The sequence below is a fragment of the Syngnathus scovelli genome, chromosome 5 (assembly GCF_024217435.2).
Source record: "Syngnathus scovelli strain Florida chromosome 5, RoL_Ssco_1.2, whole genome shotgun sequence".
Taxonomy (NCBI): Eukaryota; Metazoa; Chordata; class Actinopteri; order Syngnathiformes; family Syngnathidae; genus Syngnathus; species Syngnathus scovelli.
In genome coordinates, this window is record NC_090851.1 from 1,505,033 (window position 1) to 1,522,408 (window position 17,376).

At 50.3% G+C, this 17,376-nt stretch overlaps 1 protein-coding gene across 3 annotated transcripts in view; it reads left to right on the forward strand.

Moving 5' to 3' along the window:
- The window catches only part of fat1a (FAT atypical cadherin 1a), a 96,289-nt gene that overhangs the window by 71,739 nt on the left and 7,174 nt on the right, over positions 1–17,376 (forward strand). For 2 of the 3 annotated variants that reach the window (XM_049721217.1, XM_049721218.1), the window contains exons 6-20: positions 1,999–2,334; positions 2,564–2,780; positions 3,725–3,864; positions 7,539–7,814; positions 7,903–8,113; positions 8,656–12,729; positions 12,806–13,002; positions 13,078–13,231; positions 14,135–14,368; positions 14,457–14,843; positions 15,254–15,468; positions 15,543–15,680; positions 15,755–15,898; positions 16,021–16,218; positions 16,725–17,309. In XM_049721217.1, the coding sequence (XP_049577174.1) occupies positions 1,999–2,334; positions 2,564–2,780; positions 3,725–3,864; positions 7,539–7,814; positions 7,903–8,113; positions 8,656–12,729; positions 12,806–13,002; positions 13,078–13,231; positions 14,135–14,368; positions 14,457–14,843; positions 15,254–15,468; positions 15,543–15,680; positions 15,755–15,898; positions 16,021–16,218; positions 16,725–17,309 (7,506 nt within the window). Of the gene's footprint in view, positions 1–1,998; positions 2,335–2,563; positions 2,781–3,237; positions 3,307–3,724; positions 3,865–7,538; positions 7,815–7,902; positions 8,114–8,655; positions 12,730–12,805; positions 13,003–13,077; positions 13,232–14,134; positions 14,369–14,456; positions 14,844–15,253; positions 15,469–15,542; positions 15,681–15,754; positions 15,899–16,020; positions 16,219–16,724; positions 17,310–17,376 lie in introns of all 3 variants that reach the window. The other variant, XM_049721216.1, reaches the window with a different exon arrangement.

The window sequence follows — 17,376 nt, forward strand, 5'->3', positions numbered from 1 at the left end:
TCTTTGGGGGTTTAAAAAAACAAATCCATGAGGGTATTGCTCATCAAAAATTGATGCTTCAAATCTAAAAGCAAACATTCAGTTTGGTCCTTTTTTGCAGACTCTCGTCCAGGTTAGCATGTGTTAACATTTAGCACTGGTTAGCACTAAAAAGTAAAGTCCTCCCCCCCTCCCCTGCCTGTCCCCACCACTCTGTCTTATACACTCGGAAACTGCAGTCGATGTTTTCGACTCCAGGCTTTTAATTGACCTCGGCCTCGCTATCTTTCCTCGCCACACAAGCCAAAGTTGATAATGGAGCCGTTTTAATTGCCTTTTTTTCTCTCCGCTTCTTCTTCTCGGGCTTTTAATTACAGTCGGGAGCGGCGGCGTTCAGCTGCTCGTACATCTGCTGCCTGAGCCGCGTTATTTCTCATCCTCGGATTGTGATACATGTTTCAATTAAAGCCGTAGAATGCGGTTCAATAGCAATTTCCGCAGACGGTGTTTAAAAACGTGTTTTAAAACAAAGGTACAAAGAGGCAGAGTAGAATACATAAGACGATAAATACACCCTAACAGCTGTTTATGCATTTTAAAAACCTTGACATAACCAAACGATACTGTATTTTATAAACAGTGGAGATTTCTAATCAGTTCCAGGGTCTAATGGTGGCGACTCAAACATTGTTTTTAGTCACAATATGATACCAGTGTAGAAGTAAACTGCCGCTATCAGTAAACAAAACACTCATGTTAGCGTTCCGAATTACCACGTGAGTGTTAGCCACTGTCAAACGTTTTTTTTTTTTTTTTTTTTTTTTGCAAAATCAGACGCACCCAGTCGGAGGCGGGTAACTTTGGCACAGGGGGTCAAAGGCATGTTGGTAGGTTCCTGTGCCTGGTTGTAAAACACAGAGAGCAGTTAGGCCAGCTCGTCGGTCTGCATGGGAGAGGTTGAGCAATGGGGGGGAGTAGCAAAGTGGGACATGCCCGGGCATGCTAAGGAATCAGGTCCCTGGACCAGGAAGAGTGGAAAGAAGACACAGAAGGGGGAAAGGCGGAGGGAGGCTGAACATCTGCTGTGAACAGTGGGCTTACACAGCATGCCTTTCGCGCAACCTAGATCACTCACTACCTGAGTGCTACGCAACTGGGCAAACACACATCCTTACGTGATGATGCAATCGCCTCGTGTATGACTGAGTGTATGACAAGTGCAAAAGGTGCAATTTCTAAGTTGAAGTACGCTGTTACTCATACTTCATTTTTAAATCAAAGTACTAGTGAAGTATAAAGTCGACTTAAAAGAAGGTAACCACAGTCGGATGTAAGTCACACTATTGAAATGTAAGATTTTAAACCATTGTAAAATGTAACAAGCGAACCAGCTAAATAGTCCAAAAAAATTTTTTACACGATTAATATTTTCCCCCCACAACACTACTACTATAGTTTGCTAGCTTGCTAACCACGCAACTGAAAATACTGCCATCTACTGGTTGGAGTCTGATACTGCACTAAAATATTCAATTCTCATAAAAAAAAAAAACAATAACATTAAATTAACAACTTGTCTTTATCACATGAGCCCAGGTTAATTCCCAACATTCTCCATGAACACGGTGTTGCACGCTAACAGCTAATAGAACTAGCCAACCAATTCTTCTTAAGTCTTGTATCAATGGTGCATTTTGGCAGAAATCTGCAGACGCCCCAAACAACTACATTAGCAGGCTAATTGAAATGACGCTAGCAAATGGTGTGTAGCTGGAAGGTGCTTCTTAATGGCGGCGACATTTGTTGAGCACTTGCGGCGTCTCATGCCAGCAGTACTTTTTTTTTTTTTCCATTCCCTGAGTAAAAGCCTCAATAATGACACAAAGCTACATCTGTTCTTTGTGTGAAAGTCAGAATGGATACCGCTTCCCAAAATTCTCAGCCTTCCCAACGGAAAGGCTTTTAAAACCATCACAGTTCCGCTGAATTAAATATTATTCCGATTATTTCTACCAACAGGTCACCATCTCCGACCACGGCATTCCGGCCAAATCCACCACGGTGCGCGTCATCGTGCGTGTGCTGGACGAGAACGACAACCGTCCGCTCTTCCTGGAGAAGTTCTACAAGATCAAGCTTCCCGAGCGCGAGCGGATCCCCGAGAAAGAGCGGCCCGCCGCCCGGAGAGACCCCGTGTACCGCGTCTTGGCCTCCGATCGCGACCACGGCGCCAACGCCGAGATCTCGTACAGCGTGGAGGAGGGCGACGAGCACGGCAAGTTCTTCATCGAACCCAAGACGGGAGCCGTGTCATCCAAGAAGTTCTCGTCGGCTGGGGAGTACGACATCCTCACGGTGAGTTTTTGAAAGTCGGAGGCGGGCGCCCCCGCCGTGAGAGTCTCCGAGGGAGAGACAGCGCAAGGAAGATTGTCTTGGCTGACAATCTCCTTCCCGCTTTACTCTCTCCATAAGACGAAAAATCGATATGAATATGGAGATTGTGTGTGTGTCGCCCATATCAATTAGTTGTAATAAAAAAAGAGCACGCAGAAGCTAACGCGCTATCGTTGCCTGACCGTGTCAGATCAAAGCGGTGGACAACGGGCGCCCTCAGAAGTCGTCCACGTGTCGCCTCCACATCGAGTGGATCCCCAAGCCGGAGATTCCGGCCGACGCCGCCCCGCTGGTCTTCGAGGAGTCGCCCTTTTCTTTTTCCGTGATGGAGAGCGACCCCGTGGCGCACATGGTGGGCGTCGTGGCCACCGAGGCGCCGGACATTCCCGTGTGGTTCGAGATCACAGGTAGCCCACGTCGCACATTTATGTTGCGGATATTCAAATGTATTGGTCTAGTCATGTGACTTGTGACATCAGCAGAGAGACTGGAAGAGCCACAGAAAGTCCTAGATTAGGACCAGATCGTTTTTAGAGAACAGAAAGTTACCGGTATGCATGAAAAAAAAAAAAGAAAAGTTTCCAAAAGTCCTATTCAGTTCCCCTTTAAAGGGAAGAGTGCATTTTAAGTTTGTCAAAAGTTCACCCGACAACTAATTTGAGTCTTTCAACGGAACCCGGTTTTGAAATCCACAAAATAACTCAGATTTTGTTCAGTGTAGCGCTAACTTGTCCCATTTTATGACCTCTCAAAAAACTTGGATTGAACTTTCCTGGCACATTTCCTTCTCCTCCTCAAGCACTATCCCGTGATTTCTTTCTTTCTTTCTTTCTTCCCTCTCTGGTGCGTTGTCACGCTTTCAAGGCGACATAGAGGACACTGAGACGTTTTACGTCCTTCAGACGACTTGCGACCACAACTGTACAGCAGAAGGTAGCTGCTGGCAAACTCGGTGTCGTTTCGTGCCTCACGTTTACCCTCCATTCGATTTGAACATTGTTTACCTTTTATTTTCACATTGTCAGTATGTTCTTATCGCCTTTGTGTTGAGTGTTTTATTTATGTTGTTTTTAGCTTGGGCGCGTTTACATGACAACCAAAAGAAAACACTGCAATGTGCATGCCAGGCCTGTAGGTGGCAGTGTCACTTTGGAATGACACAGCACCACAATCAATAAATCGCAACAAAATGAATAGTTAAAAGTGCAGTTGTCATGTAAATAAATGTCAATTTTTTTTTTTTACACATCTGGTACAAAACTCCACCACCTCCGACCCTTGAGTTATCTCCCCTTTGAGTGTTGTGAGCATACAAACTACATCTTTTATTTGATGGTCCTGTTTCTCCCAGGCGGAAACTACGACAGCCGCTTTGACGTGGGCAAGGCCAGCGGCACCATTATCGTGGCGAGGCCGCTGGATGCCGAGCAGAAGTCCAACTATAACCTGACGGTGGAAGCCACGGACGGGAACAGGACGGTTAGCACACAGGTAAGGAAACCAATCTTTTTTGACTTGACCGCCGTATTCGGTCAGCTCGGGTAATTAGATCTGTTTCGCGCATAGGTAATTAGCTTTGTCTATTTTGTAGATAATAAATTTTGCCTGCAGTGGTTAATCGCTTGTCATTTAATTGTTGTGCAAATCCATTCTGTGAGATGAGACTTGCGCTAATGAAGGCTGACGTGTTTTAACGATGCTAATTAGCATACTGCGGCAATTAAAAAAATAAATCCTTTCCTGAAATTTGAGGAATAATGTCAGTAAAATTCATCCGTTCCTGCAGTTGTAATTTCACCATCATAAAAGTCATTTTGAGCAATATTTTAGCATAGTTAATTAGCATATACGTTTTTTTTTTAAATTATGAATGAGTCTATTTTTACGGGAATGTAATAATAATCTTGTAAGTGCACAACGAAGGATTTTTAATCATTGCTAAATCTGTGCTTAACAATTAATATTTCCAAGAAGAGAATGACCGACTTAAATTCTTATCACAAACGGCGCTTCTTTTATTTCCAAGAAAAAACGACATCGGGAGTTGTTTGCTTGAAATTTGTAACTGTAAATGAATATGCAAATGTGCATCTTCACGCTTGGAGAAAAGTGTCTGCGTTTTTCTTGCGATGCCGTTCTCACGGTCACGCTTTGTCTGTGAGATTTAGCGACGTAGCGACATGCTAGTTTTGTGGGGTCTTCCACGCTCCGCCGTTGCCACCCTTTGTCCTTGGTTGCGAAAGAATCCGTTTGTTGTCGCTGGCTATGAATGCGGCCTTTCATCATCACGCTTCTTCTCGGTTGAAGCCGAGCCGAGCCGAGCCGCCCTCGCTCATCCGCAGCGCGTCCTTTCATTTAGTGCGCCACTTCTTTTTCTTGCCATCTTACAAGCGACAAACATCAATGAATTGCGCTCAAAGGTGAACCGATTCTTGTCATTTTTGTTTCTTTACAGGCAGAATTGAATATCAAACTTACATTCTTGTCATTTTGAAGAATGACTCATGGTAATGAAATTAAAGAGCAAATTACATGTAAATTTGTGAAATGTGAATGACCGAGGGACGACTAGACGGGCTGACCTCAATAGATGTGTGTGAGAACACGTAAGCCCCAAATCACGAGTTGTCGCCGCAAACTCGATTCTCAGACAACATGTAAGTTTTGTTTGCCTTTCATTCAGTCTTGCCGAGTTTGTCTCCAAATTAGACTGGGTGGGCAATCACACGCATCGCAAAGGCGACCTCGTGAAAGTTCTGCTCCATTATCTTGTCTTCAATCAAAGTCATGTGGAAGCTACGCCTGACACGCTACGTTGGCCTATTTTCTCTGGCTTTTCTTCACTTTTTTCTTTTAATAACATGCTTACACGTATATACCGGGCTCTTTTCATGACGCAGTGTATGCAGTATGGTGTTAATCCTGTTTTGGTAACATGTGTGCGTGCCCGTTGCCAGTGCCCGCAACCTGCCACCTGGCAGGGGGGCCCGGTCTTTCCAAAGCCAGTCCCAGTTGGGGGCGAGATCGGCACAAAACACCCCCGCCCCTTCCTAATTCTGCACAAAAGGTTACTTCATCACATTGAATCCATCTTCCTTCCTAAGAGTCCTTTGTCATGTTTCAAGTCGGAAGGACCCGAGGATTGAGCAAATGCTAACAGTTGACATGCTAACATAAGGCGAGAATGGTACTCTACACAAAGTTCCAACAGACTGATGATAATTTTGGGTGTAAAATATCTTATTTAACAACATTCTAGCTTGCTAATATATAGTTAGTGTGATAAAAATAAATTGACGAGTTTAGTAGCACTAAGAGGATGTTACAAATGATGCTAGCATGATAGCAATTGATGTTCTAACTAGCATATAGCAATATACAGAAATAACTAAAGCAGATAAATAAGTACCAAAGTGAGAGTGATGACTAACACTCGTTCAATAAAGATTTGCCGTAATGCCATTTTGAAAACAAACAAAACGCTAACATGCTAACACTTGCTATTCCTGGCAGCGTTGTTCTTCTCAGCCATTTTGTCTTTGCACCTTTCACTCACAAGCATATGCTTTCTAAATTCGACCTTTTATTCCCCGCGTCCATTTCTGTCATTTCACCCTCACAGCTTGTTTTTTTTCCCCTTTCCCAACCCGTCCATATGTCATGTGTACACACACAGTCACAGTCACGCCTCTGCACAGCGTTCCCTGGAGGAAGCTATGCACACACAATCACGCACACGCGCACAACCTTAGCATTTGCAATGTTGTTTGCCGTTTTGTGATCACTTGTCCCCGTGTCGATGACGTCTGCTTTGAGTGAAGTGATGATTCCATATGGTGATGGTTACCTATTCCAACAAAATGGTAATTGGGTCACTTGAAGCATGTGTGTGTTTGTTTGTGTGTGTTGTGAGACATCAGGGATCTGCTGCTTTCTGATGTCTGGCATGACATGAGAAGACATGCCTGGAATGGCTGCTTAAGGGCGCAAGCATGCAACAGAGGCCCCCCATTCCTGAGTGCCACTTCTGGGCAAGAGTGTGATGTGAAAGGTTCCCTAAGGTAGCGGCTCGCTAGCCCATCGTCCAGAGGGTTCTTGAAAAGCCCGATTCACTCGGCAACATGACATTTGGTAGACGTGTCTAATATGAATTGAAAAAAAAAAAGATTCTGCCATTTTGGTTCAAACGTTGGCTTGGTAGCTCCATTCGGTTTTGGATATAATTTCGCTGTGAACGCCAGATTTATTCGGCGACGTAACATTTGTGTAGCGAATGAATCAGGACAAAAACGTCTCATGATTCCAAGGAAGCACATTTTAGCATCATTGAAAGATTTAATTCTGAGATTTGGTCAGATTTGGACCACGGATACTCGACAGATGGGCGAGACGGAATTGCCAGGGATTTGAATCTTCTGCATCGCGTGTGGGCGGAGCTTGATCATGCCGGTGAAGTTTGATGACTCGCTAGCTTCGGTATTCCACGGCAGTCTGCGATTAGCGGTAGCGGCCCTCGACACGAGCGAGCCCGGTGAGCCGCGTTGCCAGCATGGCGACGGGCTATCGCTCCTCTCAGGTTCCGCCCGTGTGTGTCGTAGAGCTCAGCAAACAGCGTTACGACCCTCAAGAGTGGAGCTGCACAGCTTTTGTCTTATTTATTTTCACCTCCTTAAGGGATATCACCCCCTGGTGTCTGGTATGCAGGTGTCTAATCGGCCCTGATCCTTTTGTTCCCCATGTTTGGCGACGTTCGCTGTGAAGCGGAGATGGCATTCCAGCAGCTCTCCGTAATCCTCTGTCGGAAGTCCAGCAGACGAGTGGCTGGTGTTGATAAAACACTCTCCCGGTGGAATTTTACAGCTTGGTGGATGATGTTTGGAGTACACAAAAGCGGCATTGGGTTTTTTTCCTTTTTTTTTTCTGCTGATCAAAGGCAGAGAGGAACATGTATGGACATTTGGGGCACAGATTTGACTTTGCGGAAGGACTTTCATCTATTCCAATTCATCGTCGCTGTCACATTTTTGTTGAAAACATTTCCCAGTTCATCATTTTGACATGGTAAAATGGTAACAGATGAGGTTGATATTTGGAATAAAAACCGAAACGTCACGCGACCGTTATCGAGGGATCGCTAATGACAAAAACTCGGTCTTCACCAACAGGTGCTCATCCGCGTCATCGATACCAACAACCACCGGCCCGAGTTCTCCCGCGCCAAGTACGAAGTCAGCGTGCCCGAGGACGTGCCGGTGGGAAGCGAAGTGCTCCGCGTGGACGCCACGGACCAGGACGAAAAGAACAAGTTGACCTTTACCCTGCTGAGCAGCACCGACCCCTTCAGCTTGAAGAAGTTCAAGTTGGATCCGGGCACGGGCACGCTGTACACCGCCGAACCTCTGGATCACGAGACCATGCGCAGCCACGTCCTCACAGTGATGGTGAGTGCGCGTGATGTCGGTTTATAAGTTTTGCACCATCCTTGTTATCCGAATGACTTCATTTATATTATTCGATGTTCCTTGGCAGGTACGCGACCAGGACATCCCAGTGAAACGCAACCTGGTGCGTGTGGTGGTCAACGTGGAAGACGCCAATGACAACGCGCCGTGGTTTGTCGGCACGCCCTACTCGGGCCGCGTGTTCGAGTCCGCCGCCGTCGGCTCGGCCGTGCTGCAGGTCACGGCTCTGGACAAAGACAAAGGTCACAACGCCGAGGTCGTCTACAGCATCGAGTCAGGTAGGAAATCAAAAGGAAAAAGCACATTAGCAACATTAGCATTTAGCAATTAGAGCATATTAGCAGCCTGGAAAAAGTGAAACTAAGCTAAAAAGACATTTTCCAACACAGAGCCGAGCTAATAGATTAATTCCAGCTAAAATGAGGTCAAAGCAGTTACGCCGATATGCTGACTTTTAAACTTCAGCGAGGGCTTTTCACCCCAATTATGGTGAAAAAAAAAAAAAAAATGTTGGACTTGAGGCATTTGGACTAAATGAAAGCTTTCATTGTAATGTACCACAAATGAAGTCATGAGTCAGCCTACTGGATGTTTGTTGGAATCTTCAGGAACACGTCAGCGGCTTTGTCTGGAGTTTCCAAATATGTCAGCCATGTGGTCGACCCCCGGAATTGCCCGCATACTTTTCTGCTCTAATGAGCTTTTTTAAACACGTGGCTTTTGTTTGAACCCACATGACTTTTGATGCTTTATGACCGTTTTGCTCCATTCCATCAATACCTCACTACGGCAAATCAAATCATCTCATTTGTCTCGACAGGAAATGTGGCAAATTCCTTTGCCGTGGATCCCGTCTTGGGCACGATCACAGTGGCCAAAGAACTCGGTCGAAGTGGCAAGACCCGCTTCGAGCTGACCGTCAAGGCGACCGACGGCGGTGCCACGGCGCTGTCCACCACCGCCGTCGTCCACATCGCCGTGACCGTCTCGGACAACGCTGCCCCCAGGTTCTCCGAGAAGGCCTTCTCCGCCGACATCAGCGAGGCGGCCGCTCCGGGGAGCTTCGTGAGCTCGCTGGAAGCCGTCAGCCAGTCGTCGGTTTTCTACCAAATCAAAAGCGGCAACACCGACAACGCCTTTGACATCAACCCTAATTCGGGCGTGGTGGTCACGCAGAAAGAGCTGGACTACGAGGTGACCCCGCAGTACAAGCTCCTGGTCCAGGGCACCAACATGGCCGGACTCGCCAGCAATACCACTCTGGTGATTCATCTGAAGGACGAGAACGACAACGCCCCCCGTTTCCTCCAGCCGGAGTTCCAAGGCGTGGTCAGCGAGTCTGCTGCCGTCAACAGCGTGGTTCTCACTCGAGAAAACGCTCCCTTCGTCATCCGTGCCTCGGACGCCGACAGCGACCGCAACGCCATGTTGGTCTATCAGATCGTGGAACCCTTCGCCCTCAATTACTTTGCCGTTGACTCCAGCACCGGCGCCGTCAGGATCACAACCGCTTTGGATCGTGAGCAGAGGAGCCTTTATCGCTTTACGGTGCAGGTCCACGATCTGGGCGTACCTCGGCTCTTCGCAGAGACGGCGGCCAACGTGACCATCGAGGTCATCGACGTCAACGACTGCCCGCCGCTTTTCAGCCGGGACGTCTACGAGGCCACCGTGGTGGTGCCGACTTACAGAGGCGTGGAAGTGGTCCGAGTCAACGCCACCGACTTGGACTCGGGACCCAATGCCAAACTTCTGTTTTCCATTTCCGAAGGCAACATCGGCGACAAGTTCAGAGTAGACGCAAACACCGGCGTGATCTCCATCCAGAATGTCACCCAGCTGAGGAGCCGCTACGAGCTCAAGGTCAGGGTTTCGGACGGGAGATTTGCCAACGTCGCCGCCGTCAAGATCCACTTGAAGGAGAACAAAGAGAGCAAGGTGAAGTTCACCAGAGAGTCCTACAGAGCTTCGGTCCCAGAGAACTTGTCAGAGAAGAGAACGTTGGAAGTCATCGCCGCTGTCGGTAACCAAGTCAACGAGCCTCTGTTCTACAAAATCCTAAATCCCGACAAGCGTTTTGAAATCGGACGGACGTCGGGGGTGGTCGCCACCACCGGGATCCCGTTCGATCGTGAGAAGCAGGACACGTTTGACGTCGTGGTCGAGGTGACCAAGGAGGAGCCATCCGAAGACGCCGCCCATGTTGTTTTGACGGTGACGGTGGAGGACGCCAATGACAACGCGCCTGTCTTTGTCAACCTCCCCTACGCCGCCGTGGTGCAGATGGACGCCGAGGAAGGACAACTGGTGCGACAGGTCACAGCGGTGGACAAGGACCACGGTCGCAATGCGCAAATACACTACAAACTCAAAGAGCCTCAGGAGCACTTTGACATCATGCCCACGGGAGAAATCACCATCAAGAAGACGCTGGAGAAAGAATCGCTTAACGCCGACTTTGTCGTGGTCGTCGTGGCGACAGACGGCGGCGATCCGCCATTGTCGGCGGAAACGGAAGTTCCCATTACCGTGGTGAACCGAGCCGTCCCCGTTTTTGAGAAAGCCTTCTACACCGTGGAAATCCCCGAGAATGTCCAGGTGCACACGCCCGTTCTCCACGTCCAGGCCAGCGACTCCGAGGGGCCTCGTATTGTTTATACCATCTCCGAGGGGGACCCCTTCAAGCAGTTCTCCATTGACTTCAACACGGGGGTCCTTCACGTGGCTCAGCCTCTGGATTTTGAGACGCACCCAGCCTATAAATTGAACGTCAGGGCCACCGACTCGCTGACCGGTGTGCACTCGGATGTATTCGTGGACATCATCCTGGAAGACGTCAATGACAACTCGCCCGTCTTTCTGTCGAATTCCTACTACGCCGCCATCTCGGAGGCGTCGGCTATCGGTACGTCTGTCCTGCAAGTCGAGGCCACTGATTTCGACACGGACCACAATCAGGAAATCTTCTTCCAGTTGGTGGAGGAGAAGGGGAAAAGCTCAAATTTGTTTGCTGTCGATCGCGACACGGGACTCATCTCCACGGCGCGAGTACTGGATCACGAGGAGAGCCCGCAGCACCGACTGAGAGTCCGCGCCACGGACGGAGGAGTCCCCGCCCTCTTCAGCGACGTTGTGGTGACTGTCGACGTCACGGACCTGAACGACAACGCCCCCGTTTTCGCCGAGCCGGCCTACAAGGCGGCCGTCAGCGAGTTGGCCTCACGCGGACACTTTGTCACCCAAGTCCAAGCCTCGGACGCCGATAGCTCCGACGCGGACAAGCTGGAGTTTGCGATTGTCTCGGGGAACGAGGACCAGACTTTCGCCATTGATAAGAAAAGCGGCGCCATCGTCATTTCCAACCACCGCCGGCCGCAAATGCAGCCGCGCTACCACCTCAACGTGTCCGTGTCGGACGGCGTTTATCGGAGCTCGGCCCCGGTGGACGTCGCCGTCATCGGCGCCAACTTCCACATCCCCGCCTTCACTCGGTTGGAATACGCGGTGGAGTTGGTGGAAAACTCCCCCGCCGGCACTTTGGTAGCCGAGGCCAAAGCGACGGACGACGACGAAGGCATCTACGGGCAAATCACGTACCGCATCGTCAACAGCGTCGCCAAGGACAAATTCACCGTCAACGAAAACGGCGACGTCTTCACCTTGGAGAGCCTGGACCGCGACAGCAGCGTGGAGAAGGTCATTCCCATCTCTTTGGAAGCCAGAGATGGTGGCGGTAAGGTGGGCTTTTGTACCGTCAACGTGGTCCTCACCGACGTCAACGACAACGCGCCGCAGTTCAGGGCGGCCGAGTACAAAGTCACCATCGCGTCGGACGCCCCGAGGGGCGCATCGGTGGTGAAGATCGCCGCCTCTGACGTCGACGAGGGAAGCAACGCCGACGTGGAGTACTCCATCGAAGCCGACGTGGAGAACGTGGCGGAGAACTTTGAAATTCACCCAACGTCCGGGGTCATCGTGACCAAAGAAAGCCTGATTGGTCTCGAGGGCGAGCTCTATGCGTTTTTCGTCCGGGCCAAAGACACCGGAAACCCGCCGAAACATTCAGTGGTGCAGGTTTACATCCAGATTGTTGCGCCTGAGACGCCCATCCCCAAGTTCGCCGAGCCTCAATACCGCTACACCGTGGCCGAGGACCTTCCCATCGGCACGGAGATCGACGTGCTTCGGGCCGAAAGCGAACAGCCGCTTGCGTACAGCCTCATCAACGGCAACACTCCAGAGAGCAACGAGAACGAGGTCTTCGTCGTGGACAGGGACACCGGCGCCCTGAAACTCCAGAAGAGCCTGGACCACGAGACCACCAAATGGTACCAGCTCACCTTGCGGGCACAAGCTCAGCACAACGGCTACGACGTCGCCGCTTCCGTCAGCGTCAACATCCAAGTGAAAGATCTCAACGACAACCAGCCGGTCTTTGAATCGGACCCTTACCAGGCGGTGGTGGTGGAGAACCTCCCTGGCGGAGCGCAGGTGGTCCAAGTCAAAGCCAGCGACCTGGACTCAGGTACCAATGGCCTGGTTCTGTACAGCCTGGACGCTAAGCTCAACTCCCAGGACATCGCCGAGCTCTTTGCCATCAATGCCGAAAGTGGTTGGTTGAGCACCCTCAAGGAGCTGGACCGCGAAAAGCGCAGCGAGTACTCGGTGGCCGTCGTCGCCACCGATCAGGGCGACAAAGTCCAACACGCGACGGGCACGCGGGTGGAGGTGACAGTGGCCGACGTCAACGACAACCCGCCCCGCTTCACGGCCGAGGTCTACAAGGGCACGGTCAGCGAGGACGACCCTCTGCCCAGCGGCGTCATCGCCATCCTCAGCACCACCGACGACGACTCGGAGGACATTAACAGACAAGTCAACTATTTCATTACCGGTCAGTTCGATTTTTTTTTCTTCTTCTGTTAGTTGTCTGTGTACATATGTAACTCGTATTTTCTTTCATCCAACAGCCGGAGACCCTCTGGGACAGTTTGCCATCGAGCACGTGCAGAACGAATGGAAGGTGTCGGTCAGGAAGCCTCTGGACCGCGAGACCACCGACTATTATCTGCTCAACGTCACGGCCAGCGACGGGATCTTCACGACCAAAGCTGTGGTTGAGGTCAAAGTGTTGGACGCCAACGACAACAGCCCCGTGTGTGATAAGGTAACGGCGATTCAACAGCGAATCCCGTCACGTCGGGGGTCCAGTCCGAGTCTTGACTTAGGCTTCCCCATTTAGTCTCTGTACAGTGAAAGCGTTCCCGAGAACTCGCCAGCCAGCAGACTCATCCTGCAAGTCTCAGCCACCGACGCCGATATCCGATCCAACGCGCAAATCTCCTACGAACTCCAGGGAGCCGGCTCGGAACTTTTCTTTATCGACCCTGAGACGGGTGAGTTGACGTTGTTCCAATTTTGGGCGGAGTTCAACATGCTCAAAAAGTCAAACAGCCAGTGTAAACAAAAAAATGCTAAATGTTAGCTTAGCGCTACCCAATTTGTGGTGCTGGGCTGTTTTGATTTCATTTTTGAAATGATGTTATCTATGTTATCTACACGTTTTTTAACTAACTGCCAGTTGTGATGGGGCCAAGGGCCAGCAAAACACCCTAGTGGCCAGTTACATATGTTTTTTTTTTATTTATTTTTTTGCAACCATCCAAGACTATTTCCCTTCAGGGCAAGAACCACAGCAGCAGTAAAATCCCAAGTTGCACACTTAGGTTGAATTTATGTCTGTTCTACTTGTTGCCTGCAAATAATGCCGACTGGAAGAGTCCCTAAATCATCACGCGCTCCATCAGGCTACTGTATTTTTATTTTTTTTTCTTCCCCCATGAGAGCACATTCTGGCTCTAAGGCATTATGTCCCCCGCATTTAACTTGAGCGCCCAAGGGGGTCGTTATAAAGGTGCCGTTAATGTATAAATTATAGCATACAAGATGGGCAAAATCTGCTTTAAGAGGCACTAATGTTCCTTTTTATCCTTTTTTTGTGTGGCCGTCTGACTTAATTACATGCTTTGGATGCTTTTTGCACGCTATGGTGCTGGAAAATACATAATTATGTCTTTTTTTTTTTTTTTTTGCTGGATCCATGCATACATTAGCTGACCTTGTTCCCTCCAGCGTGAATTATCATAGTAATAAATCAAATCGGGCAAGGGAAGCTTTTTCATTGGCCAAATAAAATACTCAAGCAGTGCTTCGTGAAGCCACATATTTTTCTGTCAAATTTACTGTTAGAAAAAAAGCTTCACATTGTGTAATCGTAATTACACCGTGTCATCTTTCAGGCGAGCTGAAGACGCTGAAGCCCCTGGACCGGGAGGAGCGTGACGAGCATCGCTTCAAAGTGCGAGCGGTGGACGGCGGGGGGCGCTTCTGCGAGGCCGACGTGCACGTGGCCGTGCGCGACGTCAACGACAACGCTCCCGAGTTCACCGCCGACCCGTACGCCTTCGCCGTCTTCGAGAACACGGAGACGGGAACCTTCGTGGCCAAGCTACAAGCCGACGACGCCGACAGCGGTAAGCGACTCGCCTCCCGCCGGCCGATCAGACAAATGCAGAGATGAAATATCGGTCAATTTTGGGATAATTGTTGAAATACTTCCAGGGCTCAATGGCGACGTGGTCTACTCGCTGCTGGGCTCCGGCGACGGTTGGTTCTCCATAGACGAAGTGAGCGGAATCATCAGCCTGGAGCGGCCGCTGGACCGCGAGACGCGGGCCCTGTACGAGCTGGAGGCCCGCGCCTCCGATCGGGGCTCGCCACGCCTGTGGGCGACATGCCGCGTTCTGGTCTCCGTGCTCGACATCAACGACAACCCGCCCGTGTTTGAGCGGCGCGAGTACGCGGCCGCCGTACCCGAGGACGCGGCCGTGGGCGGACAAGTGCTCAGGGTACAGGCCGCCAGTCGGGACGCGGATGCCAACGGGGAGATTGGATACAGCATCGTCAGCGGAAACGAGCACGGGGTGTTCAGCGTGGACCCGAGCACAGGTATGGGACCAACCCAGGAAAAGCCTGTCCCGCTATTTTGCGAATGAAAACTCTTTTTGGTTATACTTTTGGGTGTAATTCCAGTGTCAGCCTCTAGGTGGTGGCACACTACCATTGTACTGTATGTAAATTTTAAGAGTGAAAACAGGAAGTATTTCAAGATCAGTTTTTGCTGAAGATGAAATGAATCCTTTCAGTGCCTAGAAAAATGAGATGCTACAAAATAAGATAATCAATGAATTAATACATTGATCAAATTTACAAAATTAATTTGAATAAAAGAGTTTGTGGAATGGGAAAAATAATACTTCCCATGACAAGAATTTTTGGAATGTCGGTCTTGGAATGATGTGACTCGCTTTGATTGACAGGCGGACGTCAATCCGATGTAATCTTTTTGCGTTGTTCAGGCGACATCTTTGTGATCGCGCCGCTGGACTACGAGACGTCTCACGAGTACTACATCACGGTGGAGGCCACCGACGGAGGCTCTCCGCCCCTCAGCGACATGGCCACCGTCAACATCAACGTGACGGACGTCAACGACAACGCGCCCGTCTTCAGCCAGCGCGTCTACGCCGCTGTCGTCGGCGAGGACGCCGAGCTGGGCAGGACAGTCTTGACGGTGAGGGACAAACCACGACACTATTTGACTGGAAATTCTATTTTCTGAGCAATGTGCTTCCGTGTGACCCTCAGGTGGTGGCCGAGGACGCGGACGGGCCGTCGTACAACCGCGTGCGCTACGCCATCGTGGACGGCAACAGCGGCAGCCCTTTCATCATCGACCCCATTCGAGGCGAGCTCAAAGTGGCCCGCCAGCTGGACCGGGAGCAGGTAAATATTCTTTTTGAAGAGTCTTATTACATTCTAGATTGTTCTTGATGTGTGCGGATCTACTTTTCCTCCAGATGTCGGGCTACACGCTGACGGTGCTAGTCGTGGACAACGGCACGCCGCCGCTGTCCGCCAGTGCCGTGGTCAACGTGGACATCTCCGACGTCAACGACAACCCGCCGCTCTTCTCCCAGGCTAACTACAGCCTCATTATCCAGGTAATATGAATATATTTAAAATCTGTTTTTTGACAACGTGATTTGCTATGTGGTTGTTTTAAAAAGCAATTGTTTTGTTCCCACATCAAGATTGTTCTCATCTGTTGTTGTCGGTCCCACAGGAGAACCAAGTTCAGGACAGCAGCGTTCTGCAGCTCCTGGTGTCCGACCGGGACGCCTCCCACAACGGGCCGCCCTTCATTTTCTCCATCGCCGGCGGCAACACAGGCGACGTCTTCCGCATCGACCCGAACGGCGCCCTGCTCTTGTCGGGGCCGCTCAACAAGAACGTGAAGGAACACTACCTGCTTCAAGCACAGGTCAGATACGCCGACTCGTTTGTCTTCACTCTGTGTTGACTCCTCTTTACTGTTTCTAGTTTTTTTTGCTTTGCATTTCCATCTGTGATCATGTTGTGAGGGTCCACGGTAAAAGCCAACGTCTCCAAGTGCCATGAGTGGGCGGAGTTGTGTGCTAAGGGACAGAATGAGAAGATAGAATGATGAAACGGAGGTGTGATGTTTCTTCGGACATTGCGGTGGAGTCAGCAATTTTCCTTCCAACTGTGCTGTTTGACCATCTGTGTGTGTTTGTGCGCTCCAGTGCCTCATGAATGCCAACAGTGCCATCTGCTGGATGTAAAGAAAATATTTTACAGGGTGCCTGTTGATCCTCGAGAAGTCCCAAAAGGCTCTAAATCGTCAATCGATTTTTCAAAAGACTTAAAAATCTTATGATTGCAAGTGGTTGCAAATCTCAAATTCCTTCTGATAAACAAAATGAGCACGTCACTTTGTTTCTGAACGCCGCCGCGTTTGACTTCCAGGTGTCCGACAGCGGCAAACCGGCGCTCTCCTCAAGTGCCTACATCAGCATCCGCATCATCGAGGAAAGCGTTTACCCGCCCGCCATCCTCCCGCTCGACGTTTTTGTGTCCACGGCCGGCGAGGAATACGCAGGCGGCGTCCTGGGCAAGATCCACGCCACCGATCAGGACGTCTACGACACGCTGACGTACAGCCTGGCCCCTTCCTCCGCCGCGTCCTCGCAATCCTTCTCCGTGTCGGCGTCGGACGGGAAAGTGATCGCCCTGCGGCCGCTGGACGCCGGCCACTACCCGCTCAACGTGACGGTGACCGACGGGCGCTTCACCGCGGCCGCCGACGTCAACGTTCACGTGCGGCAGGTGGCCCGCCAGGCGCTGGAGAACTCTATCGCCGTGCGCTTCGCCAGCATCACCCCCGAGGAGTTCATCGGAGACTACTGGCGCAATTTCCAGAGGGCGCTGAGGAACATCGCCGGCGTGAGGAGGAGCGACGTGCAGCTGGTCAGCCTGCAGCCGTCCGAGCAGGGAGACCTCGATGTCCTGCTGGCGCTGGAAAGATCCGGAAGCCCCTACCAGTCTCAGGAGGTGAGAGGGACATTTATTTATAAGGAATTTTTTTTTTTTTTGATAAGAGATCAGGCAAGATTTTCTT